Here is a 22,308-nt window from a genome sequence, read left to right on the forward strand (position 1 = left end):
TAAATGAGGCTTAAAGACTACAGCTAAATTCCTCCTCTTTGATCCACTGGGCAGTACTTGCCTGCAGTGCTTGTACCTCCTGACGCTAACAGGAACACTGATGTTGCTTCACTCATGGTTTCCCAGCGCTGAAGCACCTAGCCTACCACTGCTGAAGACCTTGCACTACCTGCAACCATATGCATGTCCCCAGCATAGCCCCACTGGTACAGTGAAACACATTTATTCTGAGCCAATTTTGCTAAGCCACATTATAACAATAGTTTGCAACTGCTTATTTCTTCCCATGCATTTGTTTCCTTTTACTAGTTTAATTTCAAGATTATTTCTGTGGCTGCAGCAAACAAAGGAGGGTTACAAAGATGACAATGCCCAAGAGCCAGGCCTAACTGCTAACAGTACTTCTCCATCACCAGACTATCTGAGCTCTCTCCAGGTGCTCTGTCAGCTTCATTGGCATTGTGCTGATTTGCACCAGCTGAAGAGCAGCTATACACACTCACACACTTTTTCTGTTTCTCTCTCTCAACTGCTAGTCCCATAAGATCATTCAGTCCCCAAAATATTTATGACTGCAAATAGCTCTCTTTAGGTGGAACAAGATGCGTTCAACACCACTTCATGTCATGATAGGAAACACAGTCATGGTAAAAATGACTAGCAATCCAGGGTGCCTTGATCTCTGGTTTGTCTCTGCAAGACACTTTAAAGGCTCCAGCTAAGAACCGATGAGAACTGCATACTTAGTATACACATTTTTAATAAAACAACAGTCAGATCTTTTGCAGGTTATCAATTTCAGGCACTCAAGATCACTGGAAACTTAAGCTGGCATTTTTGATGAAGCTGAGATCTGTGTACCTGCATTTATTTTGGTCTAGAGTCCCCCATTACAGACAAAATGCAATTGTGAAATGCAAGGCATGCATGCTAAAAACCAAACATTAGGCAATCTCTCTGTACCAGTTTAGCCAATCTCAGCAGGGTAGTTTTGTTTGCTCTTCTGAGTGGAGGGAATGAGGGAGAGATGGGTTCCTAAATCATTACATTCTGTAAATAATGAAAAGTACATAAAAGGTGGAGTGCATGAAGTTCAATGTCTTACTTTTTCAGCCACTCTGCTATATCTGCTGCAGTAGCACCATAGTTCTCAAAGTGGAACAGGAACTTTCCTTTCCTGTTAAAACAACAAAATAAGGTTTAGTCCTTGCCCTGGAAGGTAAGAATGTGCAATTATAGTTGAGTGTATGATTTCTAAAGTAGTAGCAAACCATAACTGACTCAAAATAGCAGACTGTAGGATATCCCCGGACATTGTATTCTTCCTTTATCCTTTCAAATTCTGCAGAGTAAACATTCATCCCCGCAAGAACCTGAAAAAACAGCATAATCACATTGAGTCTTACAATAAAGCAGGAACATGACAACCTTTTTAAAGAGTTAAGTTAAAACAACTAAGCTCTGGGCAGATTCTGATTTCAGTCTCCATTTCTTTTTATTCACCCACTAACAGAAATAACCTCAAGGGAATTCTCTTAATCACACTACTTGTGCTCTTTGTAACTAGATTTTTTTTTCCTGCTTCTGCAAGTACATGGCTTACTTTGTAGCCAAACATTAGCTAGGACACAAGAAGTTCCACCCTCACCTCTGGCTTCTACTCCAGCGATGAATTTACAATCCCAGCTAACGTCTGGAAGCTCTAGCGAACCAAGCACTGGTGTTGCTCTAATTCAAAAATGCACTTACTGAACAGCAAGGGAAAATCAGCATTACTTTGATGTGAAAGTAAAACATGACCTATTTCCATGAGCCCAGGAAATATGGCATTTATATTCTTTAAATATGTTAACTTACCTGACCGGTACGGTATAATGAGTGTTAAGAATTAACTTTGTCCTATAGATATCAAAAGGGAGGCACAGAAGCACAGTAGCTTTTCAAACTAGCAAGTGAAGCAAAAAGCCTCTCCTTCCTTTTTCTTACCTCTATCCCAGCCCATCCTCCACCTCAAGAGCCCTTGACCCCGAGCTTGAGGCCCAGGGCTCCTGTGACTTACCCTGTGCCTTGTCCAATTGTCTTCCAAAAATTTGTGACCTGAAAATTTGAAGATGGGACTGATTCTCAATTTTTGTGGGTGTGGGATTCACTCAAAGGTCATTCTGCTGTCAAACCTGCAACCAGTGAGTTGCTGAGATACCACTTCATGATTAACTTAAATTTAATGGCATTGGCAGCTTAAATCATTTTAGCAGCAGGGTCTTAATCCAAACCCCTCCTCCTTCCCCCCTCTAAAATCAGGATTTTCTCCTTACAGCTGAAATACTACATCAGAATTTAATACCATGTTCCTGACTGCAGCAAACTGCACAGACCAACCAAATGTGCTCAGAGGTAGCACGAAATAAATCTTAAAAGCAGAAAATCCTCGTTTGACGGTTAACCTTTTCTAAGAATGTACTGGAAAGTCACAAAAAGGCACTTTGTTTTCTCTCCCCTATCCTGAGAAAGGATAAAGGAAAAGTAATTGAGAAAAGTACAGTTTCATACTGGGTGGCCAAGTCTCTTTGAATTTTCCTTGTAGTTCCAACAACCAGACTGACTTAATTCATATAAAGAGATTATCTAGACCCAGTTCTCCCCATCCCCTATCCTCTATGTCACCACTTACAGGTAGGTAAATGCAACAGGATCAAGACACAGCGGTTGCTTTATAAAGAACCAGGTTTGTTAACTAATTCTCTCATAAACACCAGTCTCCCAGATTTCACATTTGCCACAATCTCTCAGAGGACTTCCTAGATCTTAAATGGGCATTCCCAGGCATTTCAGATATTCTGCTACAATTTCACTGTGTCCACCCAGCCTGTAGTGATTGATAAGTCAGTGACTTGGATTCATTCTGGTGTTCATACACCATATGAAGCATAATTAGCAAAAAGCCTATTACAATGGGATTTGTTTTTAATGATGAAAGTAGCAGCTTTAGCTGGCCTATAATCACAAAATTACCTACTATCAGGCTGTCTGGGACCATCAAAATACACCTACTACTCAAAGCCAGGATCCTCCCTCTATACCTAAGCTGCTCCTGCCAGATGTTTAGCTAATGTGCTTTTAGCAAATGACTGAATGACTCTCACTTCAATTTAAGTCCATTACCTCTTGTAATAGCCACAGCAGACACAAAGATCAGTTTATTCCTTTCACCTCTGTAGGGACATTTGGCATATTTCAACACTTATCTCCTCTCCACCAAGCTACCCATAACCTGAACCAACTCTGAACCTTTCCTAGCTGGGCATGTCTCTGGGCTTCTGACCATCCCTGTTCTCCTATGACCACTCCCTTGCTTCTGAGTTTTCTTGCCAGGATTGCTCCAAAACTGGTACCTCACACCACCACTTGAAGCCTTCCTAGAGCCAAACTTAATGAACAGATTAAACAAAGGCTTCCTTTACGTGACATCTGAAGTTCAGTGTAGGAACTTTATGCTTCTGAAGTCTCATGTTTTTACCAGAGAAAAGACAAGCACTTAAGCATGTGCTCAAGCCAGTCTTTACAGAGTAAAGCATTCAGGCATACCCATGAAGTCCATGGGCATTAAGGAGATGCTGAAGTGCTTTGCTGACCACCAGTTCCTTCCTGTACTGGGGTCACAGTGCATCAGTGACAGTCACTTGCCAGACCTCACCCCACCCACAAACCACAGGAATCCCTTGTGCCGAGGATAAAATAAACCACCTTCTTCTGTTCTGGAGCCCCTTTTTTCCTTCTGCACCAGGTGTAATGGAACTGCAAGATCTAAACTGAATGTAACACGGAAAATGCCCCCCTGCCTTCCTCTCAGTAACAGTAGTGGAACAAGAAACAACTAGTCCCAAAAGAACACAGCAACCAGTGACAGGTACCGTTCACCTTTTCATTTTTATGACCTATTAAATAGACAATACCGTACTTCATTCTCCTGATATATAATAGCAATAATAGCTTTTGAGCCTGGCACATCCTGACAGCTAATGACAGCTCAGATTAAAAGGCCAAACCTTCAGCTCATCCAAACCAATCATAAACTTTCCAGCAAAGTCTGATCTAGAGGTCAACATCACTCTAAGATACCCCATGGATAATTTATCATAGGTACAGCACAGTTAGCTTCAGAAATGGCAAACTGTATACACATCCCACTCAGGAAGCTAATTAGGTCAAATTTAGACAATAAGACTGATTTTTGTGAAAGACATGGGTGGCAGTGGCATAACTGGACTTTCCTCTGAACCAATTCTGCACTAAAAACACTTCTGTGCAAAAAGCACTCTGACCTGAGCTGCACCAAGCACAGGCACTGCTACTCTCAGAGCGGTGCCACAGCCCTGTCACTCAGCTGCGAAGGATTAGTCTGGATCTACAGAAACCATTTCCAAGTGAGGAAGGAAATAATCAAACTAGAACAGATCCGGAGCTTAAATTCTCTAGTTTGAATTTAATAAAATGAACTGCACATGGACAAGGAAGAGATAACTGCAGAAGAACACAGCACTCTGCAGAACACAGCGCTCTGCAGCACGCCTTCTCTCTGGCACTACCTTTGTAGAAGACTCTTTAAAATCCGAATTCCCACCCACCCCACGCCTCACAATGTACCCGCTGTAGAAGACAGGGCAGGAGCACTTTCCCCAAGACTGCACTGCATGCTCCACCGAGGGAAGATGGCATCAGTGCTGCCTAGCTAGACAAACAAACAAACCCTTGAAAATATCTTCAAGGGTTGTACCGTGTCCTAAATAAATCTGAACAACTCCCACTCATTTCAGCCCTAAGCAAACAAAGATTTAGAGGAAACGCTTCTGAAAAACAACTAGTTGGGAGAACGTGAGGGAGTCTGACAACACTTAGTGTTTATAAGCAGCAATGGCCAGAGCTGCCCTAGCAATAAACCACAGTGCTTCATCTTTTCTGCATCACACATCACCTCTCCCACGGAAACTTGTAAACTTGACAGTGAATGATCCAACACGTAGGATCAGACCAAATCCAGCTGAAGCCATGAAACAACAATCCTATCTGTCACTCATGTATTATTGGCATCATATAAACTATACATTAAGCACATTATAAAACCTTGACTATAGAAGTGCCTTTGACTTGCTTAGGGAGATCAGTAAGTCTTCTTAGTACAAACAGGTAACTAAATTACTGTGGCTGCTGTTCATGGTTTTTATTACAGTCAAAACTTACTTTCATTTCAATCCGGTGTGAATGCTAACTTTGTTGATGGAGCTAAAGTAAAACTGTAAGATTTTATTAATGGTTATGCTTAGTGGCTTGGAGGACAATCAGTAGCTTACCTAGGGAAATTCCCCTCCCATGACACTGTGATTCTCCACCAAGAAAAGTGGATTAATTATTACTTTAAGGGTATCCATCCCTGACCCTGCTGTAAAACATCAGGCCAAAAAGCTGATCAAACATTTCTTTATCTTTACGAAAATGAGCTCAAAAGGACTACAAACTCACAAACTAGTGGCTAAACACATACCTACATATTGCCAGAGCACATTTTTCCACGGCAAGAACTACACTGGATTAAAGGGCAAGTGAGTTAACACCTCATTCTCCAAAGTTTTAAAAAGAATGAAAAACAAGAGAAAGAATGCTCAAGGGATCTGGACAGAGTCGTTAATTTCTGGTTTTGTTTTGGCATGCTTAAAAATTCCTCACTTTGATAAATATTTGTGGTTTCAAATATGCCAAAAAAAATTAAAAAAAATTTAAAAAAAGCGTTAACAGGATTTTTTAAAAATTTCATGTAAATCTTCTCACTTACATATTTACCCTTCAGTTCTGTGGCTGCCTGCTGATAAGATGGCATCATTCTCTTACAAACACCACACCCTGATAAAAAAAGAAATTGTGTAAGTAATATGCCAACAATTCAGCCTGTTCTACAGGATCTATGTTCCAGAGCATATGAAACAACACGTTTTATATTAAAGAAAACAAATAACCAACCACCAAAATTCATTCTCTGTTTCATTAAATACTTATTAATTTCTAAGGATGTTACTTCTTGTTACATGTTGCATGTTTTTCATGCTACTCATTTTCATACTAATTTCTTATCCCAGTTTTGGAAAGAGTAACACCATTTTGTGCTCCTCAGACTCTATGAAACTCACATATCAAAAGTCAATGGCAGATGTCATGCTTGTGAACTCGAACAAAAAGCTTTGTGCATTTCTGGTCTTTAAGGGATGGGGAGAAGTACTTCCAATTCATCCCAGCTTAACAAGTCTTTGAAATTAACTTCACAAGCACTTCCTAAACACATTATACAGGCATCAGAAGTTAAACACTGCTCTGTTAATTGAGAAGACATAACTCAGAAGAAGCAACAATCCTTGTAATATACGATAATGCACTGAGGAAAAGACAAACAGCAAGTGAGGAAGACCACCAGCGTATAGCTGGAGAGTGCTAAGAGCTGTCTGATGACACTCTGGAGTGCTAAGCAGATTAGCAGTAAATCATCTTGTAAGCTACAGGTTTCACCCTTGCCAAATAAAATACGTACATGCACATGGGAAGGGGCAGGAATGTAGACAGCATGAAAGAAAGGAAGCTGTGGCCAGATGCTTATTGTGGCAACTCTCGGGTCCACCTTGGGACAATTGTCAACATTTTCATTCTGGTGAAGAGATAGGAGTTTTGCAAATATCTTCCAGAAAGGAGGAACAGATTTTGCAGCCACTGGTTTAGGATCACATCAGCATGCCTGGGAAGAACGTCCTTTAATCAGACAAAAGAGAGCTCTTGTTTCTGTAGTCTTTCCACCTTTCATCTCTCTGCTCAAATTGCCAGTGAGGTTTTTAAATTAGTGCTGATCAAAACAACAATTTCTTGGTGGGCACGGACCACTCACTTGAGGCCCACAGAGGTCTGGCAGCCTCATTCAAACCACTGGACAGACAACAAAAGATATGAGTTAACAGCATCTTCTGGAAGCTCACTGCTTTTCTCTTCAGCAGCCTCAGGCCTCACACTCCTCCAGCTATTGATTTCCCTTCCTTCCCCTCTTCAAGCCTCTTACCGATCCCTGGACTGTCTTGTGGAGTGCAGACATATACTAGCCTCTTCCACCCGCCATCACCTCTATTGTCCTTCTGTTCCAAGCTCTGCTGATGCCTCAAACTCGCTGCTCCCAAACCCACTTCAGTACCACCTCTCCTGCCCACGTATTTCTGGGTTATATTGTTCAGGATGCTGTAAAGCCACATATATCCCTATACAGGCATAAAAGGGTAACATCAAAAAACTAATCTTCTTCTGTTCTGTCTTCTTGTATTTTGCCTCAAGGAGGGGGGGACGGGGACGGACACGACACTTAATTAAACACATATTAGTTTGTCTGCTACTTAACACCTCCATTTTTAAAGCCCTGTTTTCAATGATGTGAACAGCTCCTTTTTGTTGCCACATCCAGACTGTCTCCTGCAGGAGTCTTCTCTGACAAAGTTAACTACAAATAAATCTTGAGTGCCTATAAGTATACCTAATTTTTCATATTTAGTGCTGTCTGGCTTTACAATACAGGTTCGAAAGCACAGTGCATGGTCTCCAAATGGCACGTAATATCTTCTAAGGAAAGCATGCCTTTGCTCTGAGTCATTTTACCCAGACCAAGCATACCTGAAATATTAAAGAAACTACATTTAAGTCTGCAGTCGCTTTCATCTCCCTCTGCACTGGTACATAATGAGAGAGCCCATTTCCTATGAATCTGCCACAATGAATCTAAAATCCCTGCTTCCAACAAAGCAGAGAAATAACGCAGCTGTCTTCCCCATAGCTTCCCAGAGAAAGTCTCTGATGTCCTCTTGTGCCAAAGACCTCCCCGAGTCACCACTTACAAGAAAAGCAAAATTTCCCTTAGTGACCAGCCTTGATTTGCTCCTCTCAGTTATGAAAGGTAACACCTGTATGTAACCAGTAACAGCTGCCCAAAGCCAGTACTTTAATGCTGGATGCATTCTGCATTTCTTTTGTATCTTGTTAGATAAGAAAAACTGGACAAGAGCCAAGTCAAAAGGTCTTATGTGTTATATAAAAGATGAGGGAGTTACGAATTGCAGAATCAGAAGGGAGGGGAAAAAGCTGCCTTACAAGCAGGCTTCCTTCACAGCAGTTTAGAAAACAGCAAAAGTATTACAGCACTGAGAACTAGCAGGTGTTTTGCCACTTCAAAAGAAGAAAAATGTAAGGAGGAGGGTTTCTGGGGGAGATCAGTTCAAAGAAAACGAAGGGTTAGATAAGGCACATTTCAGGAAGAGACTCAGTTGTGGAAAACCATTACTCATGATACAGGTAAATGGTGAAAGCACTCTGCAGCTGAACTCTCCCTGAAGGGCTGATTTACAGGCAGAGCAGGCATATCATCTCCCGCTGATGCTAAGGCGGCAGCAGCAGTGACTGGGAACAACCATGCACCGGGCCAGGCCACATAGGACCATCCTGCTGCAGAGTCTGAGGGCACAGACCTGCAACTAATTTAACTAAAGGAAAAAACATTCTCTAAGTGATGCATCAAACTAAGTCTTGGGCAATTCTGGCCATCTTGGTAGTACTCAGATGAGACTAAAAAGGTAGAATGGTGTTTCGGGCAGTAATTATGAGAGAAAATACACTGAGAAACACCAGATAATGCTGCCATGGGACAGTTTTAAAGAGAATCAGCCAGTAAATTGCTAGTGGTGTCTAACATAAATTTCCCTAGCAGGGCATACCAAGTGCTAGGAGGCTTTTCTAGCTTAGGTCACGCATTCATTCCTCCCTCATGGCTCCCCTGCTTTCCATCTGAGCAACAACTCCAGTGCAACACTATCTTGTTTCGAAAAGCTGAAAAGCCCCTCACATACCAGTCACAAGGAAACACAAAGAAGCAGTTGTAAATCTGCAAAAATAAGAAACAAGCAACCAATGCAATGACAAGACAGCAGCAACACAAGGCCAAAGTCACAAAAGAAATGCAATGACTTGAATGTGCTCTTCTCTTTCCTTCCTGTCCCCCTGCACCCCAAAATCTCACTTGTATTCACACTCTTGCCAGTCTGGGTAGGAACACGCAGGGTGCCTCCTGGATGGAACAGGAAAGATATTCCTGCTCCTGACCACTGCACTGTTCCCTCTGATAGCAGTCAGGAAGGGTTGGGTTTTTTTCAACTCCATGGTCTCCTCCAAAGATATTCTGCTTGTGTGGAACCAGCTTGTCTTGTGCTATGGCCCAAACTACAAAAGTAAAAATTGCGTGCAATACCCATTTGCACTTACAGCTCCGTACAGGCCAGAGGGCTAGGCACTCTCAGACAGATGTATGAACATTTATGCACTCAGCATACAGTGTTTCTGTCTTAATACAACACAAATCTAGAAAGGACAAAGGGTAAAGAAATAACAGAAAGCAGCTGCTTAAAAGAACAATGAGCATGAGTCATGATATTCTATGATTCTACGATCACAAGAGAAAGAGGCAAGACTAGGTTACAAGCGATGGACAACTAGAGGAAAACTGAGGACAAATAGGCAGAACACCACAATGAGTTGAATGATAAAGGTTGGACAAGATGGTATTAGTGAAGCGCAGGTGACACTTCTAGTCAGAATTGGACATCTCAGTGGAGAAGGGAGAGATGACAGGACATGCTGGGTTACTTACATGGGGCATAGAACATCATTAGAAGGGGTTTGTCTTCTTTCTTCAGAAGCCTCCTCAACTCCTAGTGAATGAATCCAAGAAAATAAAATCAGACCTGCACCCAAGCACACCTCTTACTTGTGTTACAACTTTAAGAACTAGAGAAGGCTCAGAGGGATGTTATCAATGTGTGTGAGTATCTGAAGGGTAGATGTTAAGCGGATGGCGCCAGGCTCTTCTCCGTGGCACCAGGTGATAGGATGAGAGGCAACGGGCATAAACTAAAGCACAGGAAGTTCCATCTGAATATGAGGAAGAACTTCTTTACTGTGAGGGTGACTGAGCATTGGAATAGGTTGCCCAGAGAGACTGTGGAGTCTCCTGCTCTGGACATATTCAGGAGCCATCTGGACACAATCCTGAGTAATGTGTTCTAGGTGACCCTGCTTGAGCAGGAGGTTGGACTAGATGACCTCCAGTGGTCCCTTCCAACCTCAATCATTTTGTGAAAAGTTATTATAGATTTGAGTATCTGCTAAATATCCTAGATCAGTATCTTCACTGCTGAGATGTGGAAGTTGCATGGTGTGGTTTAGTCTCACTGCAGAAACTCTGACTGGAAACTTTTTCTTCCCTGATGCATCCAAACAGCTATACTCTAATTCAAAAAGTCAGACTCAATAATAAGCTAAACAAATTCAGTTTTCACACTATGAATCCTTGTCGAAGCTATGAGAAGCCATAAGAAAAGACTTTTCAGTAGCAGCATGATAGAGAAACCAGATGAAGTTTTCAAATTGATTGCAACCCTTGGAAGGCTTATAATAGAGTACAGAGGGTGAACATTAAAAATTAATCTTCCTACAAAAACTGAATGTCAAAATAACTGTTTCTAATATTAAAAATGAAACCAAGAAAATTGAAAAGCCCTTTACAAAATACCAGCTAGAGTCCAATCAATTAAAGCTTTAAAATTCTCTAGACTAGAAAACTAATATAAAAGACCTAGCTGATTATATTAGAGAGAATATGATGGGTAACTCTGTGGTGGCACTGGCTTTTTAAGGTAGTTTCATCATATTTGCTGCTTTGCCACTTGACACCAAGAGGACAGTTACTGTACAAGGTTAAATCTCTCAAGATCTGGATCCTGCTCCTGAATCCTGCTCCAGACTTCCTGAGTCAATCTCAGGCACATGAGGAAACCCAAGGTTTAACAACAACCTGCAGTTGTAAGAGCAGCATTTTACCTCCTACTTGCATCATGCAGTGACTGCATCTGGCAAGCTACTACACTTGCCTGAGACAAACAGGTCTCTTCTGCCACACCATACACAATGCTTTGATACTTGCCATGCAGCTAGCAGACTAATATCACAAACACATGTAGGGGAGAGGAAGGCAGGAAGCAGGACACTTTATAGTTATAGCACTCCACAGACTTAATAAAGTCACTCAAAACAGTTTGGGTCCCTCAAATTTCTCTTCCAAAGAAAGGAAATAATGGTGCTTCATTAACAGTTAACATAAAAACCCCACATTTCCTTTATCCCATATATTTATAACATACATAGAACATCTATCCAGCTAATGTACCTTTTCACTGTCAACATGTACAACATCTTTGGCTTCAGGATCCTCCTCCCACAGTGGAGCACCTTCTGGATCCTTCAGAAAGGCCACCATAGACTGTAAGAAACAGGGGAAAAAAATCTTTTGAAGCAAAATGAATGGAAATTATGAGATATCCAATCTCAAATCCATGCTGTCATGCAAACCCCATCCAATTAGTCCCTTTGCTTTTCTGCTCGTATACTCATCTGCTCTAGTGCCAACAAACACAAATCTCCAGTTGCAGCACCAAGTGATACATGGGTGTGTAACTTCCTCATAACTGATATCCCAACTTACCAGTTCCCACTTCCACCATAAAACTGGGGAAAACAGTGTGGAAGTATAGAGCAGAGTATATACTAACACACGCCAAGAATATCCATCCAAATGCCTGGGCTTGTATTCCTTCTCAAGAGCAGGTTAGCAGCCCATATGGTGACACGTGCCACTGAAACAGTCTCAGAGACACTTCTGCCACCTCCCTGCCTTTGGTAGGGCTGCTCTGGTACAACATCGCAGCAGCTTATCAACAGATAGCGGAGCTCAACTCATTTTCCTGCATCTCAGGTGGTACTGCAAGGCTCAGGAGAATTCAGAGCTTACGGCAGGATCCATTTATTGTATTTATGTTTCTGTCTACTTGCACAACTAATATTGAAGAGATTTCTCTTATCACAAGAGACAGCATATATTACATATGTACAGAGTAAGAAAACCTAAGGGGTGAGGTAGTAATGTTGGGATTACAAACACTTAAAGGAGAAGAAATCTGTTTTAACACGGCATTAGCAGACAAAGGAGCTAGCTAGGAAAAAAATTAAAATCAAGTAATTTACAATGGAGTTACAGTTATAAAAACCTCTAAAACTAGAGGCATTAAGAAAATAATATATAGGGAAAGGAGAGAAGAGGATAAAACAGTGGAGATGTTCTGCATTCAGGAAAGCTACATCAAGTTCTGCTCACTCTCTGCACAGACCGCAAACATACACTGGAGGGGATGAGAGAGGGGTCAACATTTTAAACAGCTAATGACTGCAAGAACTCCTGCATGCCAAGTTCAGTCATGTAGAAACAGAGGTGGTTAGTGGATGGGGGATTAAAGAGATTTAATTCATCCAGCCTCTCCCCCTGAGCCAAGACAGAAAAAAAATCAGAAGTGCAATGTATTCTGGCAGAGCAGGCAGTACACTGCCTTGCATTCACTGCTCCATGCAGTGAAGAGAATTTCCCATGTGCCTTTAAGTAGCTCCCCCTGCCCCAGCACCAACAAACCACCGCACTTCCTAATCACAGAAAGGCAGTGGTCCCCAAGATGCTGGGTTAGAGAGCAGAGCAAGGCCCAGGCCTCAGCCACCCCCAGGCTGAAGAATCAGCTATGCTCCTGTCTTGCTATGACATGGTCTGGACCTGCTTTGACACAATGGCACTGACAGAGCCACGAAGGGCTGTAACCTGCTGCCCAAACCTCTTCAACAGCTTTGAACATTAAACATTGATTCAGCAGAATACAGGACATGGCTCCATCCAACCTATGCTGCTAAAAGCAAGCTAATTTTAACAGCATAATAGCTGGCTATAACATATGGACCTAGGTTTGAACTTGGGGGGAAAAAATATAAATGTAACTCTATATACATATACAGGCATTTCCTGTATATATATATATAGAGAGAGAGATATTCCCTGTATTTTTTAATTCTTTGAAGTAGAGATACTAGTAAAAATATTTGCCTTAATTTCACACACACACTCCTCACAACAGCAAACTTGAAAAGGATTCAGTGTTCAGAGCAGTACCAATTTACTGGATTAGTCTATTCCCCTTGCTAGCACTGAGCAGATTTGTACTTTAATGAGTGTTTTCTCCATTTTAGGAGAGTAAAACTCTCCCTGTACATTATCCTCCAGAAAAGGCTTCACACAGCCTGGATACTGGCCTTATAGCACTATCAAGGATTAGGACATGGTGTGGCTAACGCAACATATGAATAGACATATCAGTTAAGATCAAAGACTGATCTAAGCTTCAGTCTTCAACAGCAGCTTCAACAGACACTTATGGAAAAATTATACTAGTACCATTTTTATATAGCATACGCTGATACATGCTCTCAATTTCTGGCAAAAAGCAATTAAGTTTATGGACTCTGCACCAGCTGTTGTATTTGGACCTCTGTGCTTGCTAACTATCAATGGATCTATCCTTTATGACTATCTAAAACTGGTTTTAAGACTCCTAAATTCTTGGCTTTCACAACATGTAGCTATGAGTTTTGCAACCTTTTTTTTTTTTTTTTTTTTTAAGCACTACAGTTACTTGTTTCAAAAAAGCCATCCCAAAATGCCAGTGTTTGTACCCAAGTTTGGAGAAAAAAATAGGTAACCATTCCCTTTTTCAGGCTACACACAGTTATAATCTCCTCAAATTGTCCTTTTTTCCAAACCCAAGAATCTTCATGTAAATATGCAGGCCATCTGTGTCTCTGACCACAGTCAATGCCCTTGTGCAGTACTTTCACACTTTTCACTTGATTGCACAACCAGAATTACATACAAGACACAAAATGAAGGAACACAGGGACTTAGATGGTGGAATAACATTTCCTCTTCCATTCTCTGTTCCTTTCCTAATAATTTGACTTTTAAATACTGGTAAGCACAGAGCCAACCCTGCAGAATGGTAATTCAAAACTCATTACAATAGTCTGCATTACTCTAGCATAGTTGGAGCTGTGTCCTTTCCTTCCCTCTCATGTTCATTACTCCACAAGCTCCTCCTTTCATACTGACAAGCCACTTGGCATTGTGAGAACCTAAGCCCTTCTGCAAAGAGTTGGAAATACTTTTTATTTAATTAATCCTAATAATTTTGCATCATCAAACTTTGTTATCTTGGAGTCCACCTCCCTTTACCAGAGAGCCCAAACAGCTCTGATCTTAACACAGGTCCCAGCAGCAAGAGGTTCTGACTGCTAACTTCCCCCACCTTGAACACTGAGCCATCCTTTATTCCTCTTTTTTCTCACAGTAAACCCACAAGGGCATCTCTACTAATTACATAAGGATTTAGTTACTTTAAGAAATGAAAAGCTTTCCGTAAAAACCAGAGTACACTATCAGCTGGATCAGCCACATCTATGAAATTGCCGATTACTTCAGAAGAATCCTTTTATAGTTTTCCAGAGCTGTGTCCATCATCCTCCAAAATGTCATACATATATTAATATGTCTACTGTATGCCTGGAAAGAAGATCCAAGTTTTATTGCCACAAGCTTGCTGAATGATGTGAAACAAATCCTTTAATCTCCCTGTTCTTCAGTATGTCCACCTGTCCGTAAAATGAATGATATCCTACGTAATTGTGTTGCTCTGCTGCTTGCTGTTTGTAATGTACTGGGAGATGCTTGACAACCACAGCTGAGAGAGAAAAAAAAAGGTCACTGCCTCAACAGAAGAAAACAGGGAGAAGAAGTGGTTAGAGAGACAAATACAGAAACATTCAGGCAGCTGTGAGCAGCAGAAGTAAGCACTCCACTGAGTTATTTGACCACTGCCCAGCACTGTACAACCTATAAATCATTAGCACCAGGTTTCACAGGGGCAGTTATATTAAGGAAGACTAGAGCTCCTAGAGCAAGGGAACTTCAAAACCCTCCTTCCACCTGCCCTGGAATCCTGCAGCCCTTTCCACTGGGTGCTGCTTCCTTCTCCCCAGCAGGCAAGGCAAAAGAGAAGAGGGAAGTGCTCATCACGAAACAGCAACTGAAGGAATAAATGGTATGATTCCTGTTGTGCTATGGTTGCCTCTCTGGTCAACACTCCCTAGGACTCTGCAGGTGCTTTCCCATTGATCCCATCTATAAGGAGGAGTCACAGCACCAATTCCTGGTTGCAGCACTTTATAGAGGGCAGGAAAGATGTGTCATGCATTGTTTAAACCACCCAAATTTAGGCAACTAACAAGTCTCCCTCGCTCCACCATCCATCAAGAGGGAAAAGAATTTACTGGGTACCTTTCCTCACTAAATACTGAAGAAGCTTCAGGCACCTGCTGACTAGGCTGAGTATCTAACATTGCTCTTGCAGGCAAGATTTCTACCGCAGGAGATGAGAAGATACACAGTCCTACTCTCCCACCACAAGCAAATCCTGCATGATGACCCCAAGTGCAGGCTGAATGGGTGATTCAAGCCAGGGCGTGCTTCCAAGACAGCCTCCCCTCCTGCCCACCCCCAGGTATCTCACAACTCTGGCTGTAAAAGGAGCAAGTGCGCTTAGGGGCAGCCACTCTGACAGACTGAGGTTCAGCATCTCACACAGGCTTTCCTGCACCCCAAGCGAAACCTCTGAACAAGCCCGAAAGGGGAAGTAAATGTAATAACGTCAGTCTGGAGCAGTGTCAACAAGCCTCCACAAGACCAAAGACGAAGCAGGGCCCAGGTTTGCTAGAGGAGGAAAAGAAATGGGAACTGGGCATCAGAGCTGGACAGAGCAGTTTCTGGAAGCCAAGCCATCGCAGGGTTGCAGCCTCAGGTGAGGATAGTCCCAGGGCTTCACCAGGGCTTCGCAGAGGAAGGCTGCACAATTTCAGCCTGTTTACTGTGCTTTCAGTCCACCATTTCTACAGTCCTCAGGATTACAAACTCGTTTTATGTTTCATGTCTTCTTCCTTCCGCTGCCCTCACAGAACATTGCTTTCTGTTGCTCTGTCAAGGTTTGCAGAAGGAAGGTTGTTTTATCCCTGCTGCACTCAAGCCACTTCTATAGGAACTGTGGTTTCATAATCTTATAAGACCACTCAGCTCTCTTCAAAAAACCTCACAGAACTCCTTATCAAAATGCAGTATCAGCTAATACTTTTAGTTATACTGCTATTAACAGCACCTTGTAATCAAAGCAAGAAAATCCCTATTTGTTACCAGCCTGCACATTAACTCACAATTTACATTACTGTTCAACATTGGTTCAGTCTTTTTAACCAATCTGTGGTTGGCAGACACGTACACACACAAAAACCTTCAGGTCATTCCGACAGCTGTTTATGAAGATTAACCCCTTCCCTTTCATGCCTTCAGCATGTACCAACACCTGATTTTACTCCACAAATGTCTCCCTCATATCTAGCAGAAAAGAAATAACAATAATCAAATATTTAAATTTACCTTCAGTGTGGCCGCTCTGTTATATTCAGTATGAAATGCACCGTCCCTGTTGAACAAGCAGCGGGGAATAGTGTTAATTTACAGTAACGTTGCCGGAAAGCTGCTCTCACTCCTCACTAACCAGAATAACATTTTCCTGCTAAAGCCACAGAACTAAGTAAAATTTACAGAACAGTAATTTCAGTGGGGAAAAAGAGAGTGCAAAACGGAGTGTAAAGCAAGCAGGTTTCTAGGAAATAATTTCCTCCCTGACACTTTGACAAGAATATTTACTAAAGCATGATCTTTGGAGATGGAGATGCAGCCACTCGGTGTCTCTTACACTTAACAGTACTCCCACTTCTATTACTTCCAGGAAGAAAACCTCTTGCTGTTCTTGCCTTTCTCCACTTAGTTTATGAAGTACTATCTCAAGTCAGAAAAGCAAGTACAGACAGGTGGAGCGATGTGCCCAAGGCACATGCTAGCAGGCATGTGACAGAGAAGGTAAGACAGCTCAAATCTCACGCATCAGCCTTGTGCACTGGGTAGTTTTAGTCCATTGGACATGTCTTCCAGGCCGCACTCATGCTTTTAGTGTACTCTATTCAACAGCAGAATAAATTTATCTCAACTTCTGTCACAACACATGCCCGCAAACTGAAGAAACGGCAATCAATTTCTCATGTCAAAGGATGAAAAACAACAAGTCTTCATGCTATAGCAGTATGGAGCTGCTATGTAGTATATTGAATGGTCCTAACACGGGCATTGGCAATTAGGAATTACAAATCCCAGCCCAGCACTCACTTATAATGGAGTAATTCCACTCCTTTCTCCTTTGAATTAGGATCTACTTTCATCTTCTTGCATAATTTTCGGCTTTCAGTATCACTGCAAAAAACACATATTGGAAGAAAAACGGTTACAAGAAAGGAAATCAAATGCATTCAGTTGCAAACACTTATTGCTGTGCTTCCTTATCAGCAATTAGTTGCAACTAACAGTAATTGGAAGCTGTTCAGCTAAGTTTGTGGGACAAGCACTGTGGAAAGCTGCATTAACCAATTTAATTTCTCTTTTTGCTTGGTCAGGACACAATGAACCGTGTTAAAACCACATTTCAAAGCCAGGCCTCAACAAGCAGAAAAGTATCCCATTCTAGCATGTCTGAGTACCTCAGCAGACCTTCTGTCCATGAGATTAACATACTGTTAGGATGGTGGTCAAAGAGCACTGTTTGTGAAAAGATTCAAAGCGAAAGAGCAGGTCAGCTTTTACATTGGCAGAAAGGAACTCGGAACCAAAAAGAAACACCTTCATGGTATCTTGAAGCCCAGATCACAAGTGGCTAGCCTTAAAAAGGTCCTCCTGCAAAAAACAAATACCAGCTCAAATTTTGGAGTCCCAAGCCCAGCAACTCCATTTACACTAGGTATGAGGATGTGTCCTGGAGCCACGCCTGGCCAGTGGACATAAAGACCAGCTGCCACAGCTCCTCAACAAGGACGCATGTAACAGCAGACAGACCTGCTGACGGCGGTTTTCAAAATGAACGAGAGTGAATTGCTTCCAGCACCTGATTAGCCTGAGTTGAAGAAGAGAGAAGGGTCACAGGAGAAAACCGCGTAAACTTTTGCTTAGGTGGGCAGGTAAAGGGTCCTCATGGCCTAACTGCTGTCCTAGACAATGCAGAAATGAAGCTATAAGGACACTTCAAGATGAAGTAAATATGAAGTCAGTCAAAGACCTGGAAAAATGAGTGAAACAGTACAACTACAAAGAAAAGAGGATGATTCACATTGACAAGACTATTCTTTGCATTGACAAACAGCAAGATTAAAAAGCTTGAAAACTTGTTCCCAGCAGAGGACAACTTGTACCTTGTACGCAGATAAATCAATTTAGAAAATGAAAACACTGAAAACCCATCAAGTTTAAACTGATTAGAGACACATTAGAGAAACCACAATGCAATGGTTGCAAGAGCCCCACCAAATTAAGTGCTGCTGCCAGCAATGGTGCTAATAGTCCCAATGTTCTCCAGCTGCCTTTCTGCAAATGTGAGGAACAATAACGGTAAATTCGCAGTGTGCTGCAGATGAGAGCATGCCTTTGTGGAAACTTCCCAAATGCTTACTGTAGACAGAAATGAGGAGGAGCGTGCTATCGACACATGCATCAAAATCAGAGTATTATGCTGAAGATGTAAACAAGCATTTTAAGGAACTAACAAAACATGCACCTACCTCACCAGAAAGGATCACCTGTAACCCCAATTGTATAGAAGCATGTTTATCTGCAGAGTCTTACTGAATTCATGTCAGTTCTGCATTCTCAGCTCATAGCCAAAGCTAGTCACTGTAACCTGCAAACACTTCTTCGGCTTCTCCAGAAGACTGGAGATCTGAGCCTGAGAAGACAGTTATTTTCCTGTTGTCTGCTTCATCTTTCTTTTCCCCAGATTGCAGTGGAAGGTGGAGCTAAAAGATGTCATCTGTTCATTGAGTAGCATGAACATGTCTCCTTGTAACAAAACTAGATTACAAAACAAATAGCCTGGATTTGGAGTTTTGCTGAAAAGCTGGTTTGCAGTGTGGAGCCAGCACAGGAAATCTGCAGCAACATCAAACCCATGGGTAGGATATATCCTGTGTTCCCTCACCTTCCAATGGTCCCATGGGCTACACCTAAGCGACTCAAAGATCAGGACATCTCAGGAGGAGGTACCAGTTTCGGATCACCCTCCCATCTCACTCCAGACAGATCTAGAGGCACAGAGAAGCTCTTGTGGCCCTGCTGGAGCTGACTGACAGACAGCTAACTGAAGTCAGACCGTACCACGGTCAACATTTGTTAATGTTCTTCTAGATGCTCCAGAACGTTCCCAGGATACTCATGTATCTGTGGCCATCTCAGCCTTGCCAAGACAAATGTTGGGTGGTTGACATGAACGAGTGTAATGCTGAAACCTACCTCCAGCAACAGGGGTCTGTCAAACCCCAAGATGCGCACACAATTGTTCTGCAGAGGACCACAATGAGTATGAAGACAGTTTTCTGGCCAGTTCTACCACCAATCTGGTGAAACTTCAAACCATGTGAAGAAAAATAAAAGTGTAATTTTTCCGTATGTGTCATTTAGAGATCCAGATACTCATCTTAGAAAAGTTCTGCCAGGTTTATAGCAGAAAAAGGCTACAAAACATTACTGATGAGATGTACCTGTGAGCAAGCAACTAGCAACTCCTACTACTCCAACTCCTACCAATTTATTTTCTGTTTGCATTAGTTTCTATTAAAAAAAAAAAAAAGAAAATAAGAACATCTGTTTCATTGGACGGAAACAGGATCTAAGCCTGCCCTGCTTTCAGGACTGCTCCATGTAGCTGCCTGAATGCACATCCATTATCACAGGAAACAAGGCAGCAGTTTGCTCCAGTATGTCTCTTAACATTTAGTGGGCATATTCTCTGCACCGCTGCATGGGGAGTTTAGTCTGTTTATGCAAGCTATCTGCACTGATGCAAGGGATTGAACAGGAGCAAATTCCCAGAATAAGAAGTGTCTAAATATGTATCAGTAATTTTTTCATGCATCAGTGCAGATTTTCGCGCATGCCAGACCCACCAGCTCAGTTGCTATACTAACAATTCTTCAGAAAAAGCAGAAAAGGAGACGTACAGAAATGGCAGAGATAAACCTATTCCGCTTTTCCTTCTTCTTTCACTTACAGCCAGACAAAAATAACCTGCAAAGAGCAACCTGCTCTGATATCACTTGGTAATGACCATTATCCTTAATAAGAGTAAATATCAACACAGATGGAGTCTCTGTGCTGAGATTTGTCTCTTTTGGATCTCAGCCAACAGCCTCTCTGAAGATGAGCTCCTCAACTCTCACATGGGAGAGGGTAATTAGGACTCCAGTTCTTGCAATTTGATTATACCACTTGAAGAGGCAGTGTGTTTGTTATAAAGACTAAAGAAAAAAGGGGGGGGAAGGGGAAAAAAACCCAACCCTAAACCTAAAAAGCCAGAAACCACCCCCAAAATCAGCACTCTACCACCCAGTCCAAGACACTCCAGACAAGGCACCAGGTGGTCTCAGGATGAGGCCAGTAATGTCCCCCAGCAGCCATCCTTGGCTGCCTGATGCCATTTCTGACCAAAGCAATTTGAACCCTTGCAGGTCTCTGCTGTGCTACTGCTGAAGGGACCCCTGCTTTACCTGCAGGCATACAAACCATCCAGCTGCAGCCCTGTGGAAAATCATCCAAAATAGCAACCTATATGCAATATCACCAACAACCTAACCACAGCTGTCCATGTGGTAATAAGGTCAAACCTTCAGTGGCACGATGGCATGGCATGTTCCCCATGCTCCCTCCCCCTTCCCATGAAACCAAACTGGGGCTCCAAAACACTCCTTTGCTGGAGAGGCAAAGACATATGGCAGCTTGGTAAAAGGAGCGATAAAATGAAAGATCGAAATTAACCTAACTAAGCAAGAAGTCTAAGTAACAATAAAGACAGCATTCATCACAGGAATACTTCACCCCTTTCCATACACATCCCCATCTCCTCTACTGGGAGACACTTCTGTTGTTTGGGGTTACAACAGAGCTGGCAGGAAGCCTAACGAGAGCACTCTCTGTAAACCTCTGGGGTCCCTTGTCAGCATTAGCATGCATGAATAATCACTTTGCACAAGCAGCCAGCTGCTACCAGGGCAGGAGGGTGAGGGGCTTGTGAAGGAGATTTGACCTCCTTTGGCTCACCACCAGTGAAGCCAGCACCTAAAGGGGACATGCCACAAGCATTCCTCAGGAGCAGCGCAGGATGCTCTGCCTCTGCAGGGCTGCCCACAGACCCGGGAGCTCGTGGTCATAAGGATGGTGAAGCAGTGAGAGATACTGATGGCAGTCCCCAGTGGCAGGAGCAACACAGCTAGACAGGAGGAACACAAGATACAGCAGCCTGGCTGCAGGAAGTCCACACTGGTTTCTAAAAACAAGTCCAAGCTGGATGGATCCTGAGTAAGAAATGGAGGTGGCAGTGCAAAGCATCCTCCCATCCCCCAAATTCAAATATTGTCCTGGCAGGTCCTGAAGGCAGCAGAGTAAGACCAAACATTCTCAGCACCATCCTCTCTCATGAGCACAAATAAGATCTTCTGCAGCTCCTTAATTATTTCCCTTATCACATAATGCTGCCCATTGGCTTCTCATCAAGAAGAGAAAACAGCCTCACAACCACACCAGCCTCTGGGGAGGGAGGATCTGGAATGACTGTCAAATCCCCTCTTAGGATATGACAAAAATGCCATCCAAAAAAAGTTCATGCCTCCAGTTGCCAACATAACAGCAGCATGTGCATGTACTGTGCGGCCACACCACTTCAATGCCATGGTGCTGGCATCTACTAACACTTTCTAATGCAGACTGGACCCAGCCTTCTTTTTTATCCATACCTACAGTGTTCCCAGGCACAAGAGAATTAGTAAAAAAACTGACAGCTGGTTTAAGAAAACATAAGTAACCAGGACAGTAAATCTGCTCGCACAAGAACAACCTCACTCCTCTCATCGGCATATCATGTAACCACACGTGAACCACAGACCTCACAATCTGTAAACAGATCTTATCTCTTCTATCTGTAGATCTGAAAAAGGGCTCAACAATGCACATGAATTATGCTTCAGCAGTTCCTTTTATCACAGCTGCACCTGTAGACCCAACACAGTGGAGACTCTGTTGTATCAGTGGCTGTACAAACACTGTCGCTGTCCCAACAGCTGGAAGAGACAAGACTATGCATGTAAGAAGGAGGAACAGGCTCTGAGAGCAGGGCGGTATGG

At 42.5% G+C, this 22,308-nt stretch overlaps 1 protein-coding gene across 3 annotated transcripts in view; it reads right to left on the reverse strand.

Moving 5' to 3' along the window:
- The window catches only part of PDIA5 (protein disulfide isomerase family A member 5), a 101,976-nt gene that overhangs the window by 55,319 nt on the left and 24,349 nt on the right, over positions 1-22,308 (reverse strand). For all 3 annotated transcript variants that reach the window (XR_003991504.1, XM_030487015.1, XM_030487016.1), the window contains exons 4-10: positions 17,261-17,344; positions 16,472-16,517; positions 11,288-11,380; positions 9,713-9,773; positions 5,828-5,895; positions 1,282-1,373; positions 1,106-1,177 (exon numbers count right to left, since the gene is read on the reverse strand). Coding sequence is in view for 2 of the 3 variants with exons in the window: in XM_030487015.1 (XP_030342875.1) it covers positions 1,106-1,177; positions 1,282-1,373; positions 5,828-5,895; positions 9,713-9,773; positions 11,288-11,380; positions 16,472-16,517; positions 17,261-17,344 (516 nt within the window). In the remaining variant the exon portion in view is untranslated. The remainder of the gene's footprint in view (positions 1-1,105; positions 1,178-1,281; positions 1,374-5,827; positions 5,896-9,712; positions 9,774-11,287; positions 11,381-16,471; positions 16,518-17,260; positions 17,345-22,308) is intronic.

This window comes from Strigops habroptila, chromosome 5 (genome assembly GCF_004027225.2).
Source record: "Strigops habroptila isolate Jane chromosome 5, bStrHab1.2.pri, whole genome shotgun sequence".
Lineage (NCBI taxonomy): Eukaryota > Metazoa > Chordata > Aves > Psittaciformes > Psittacidae > Strigops > Strigops habroptila.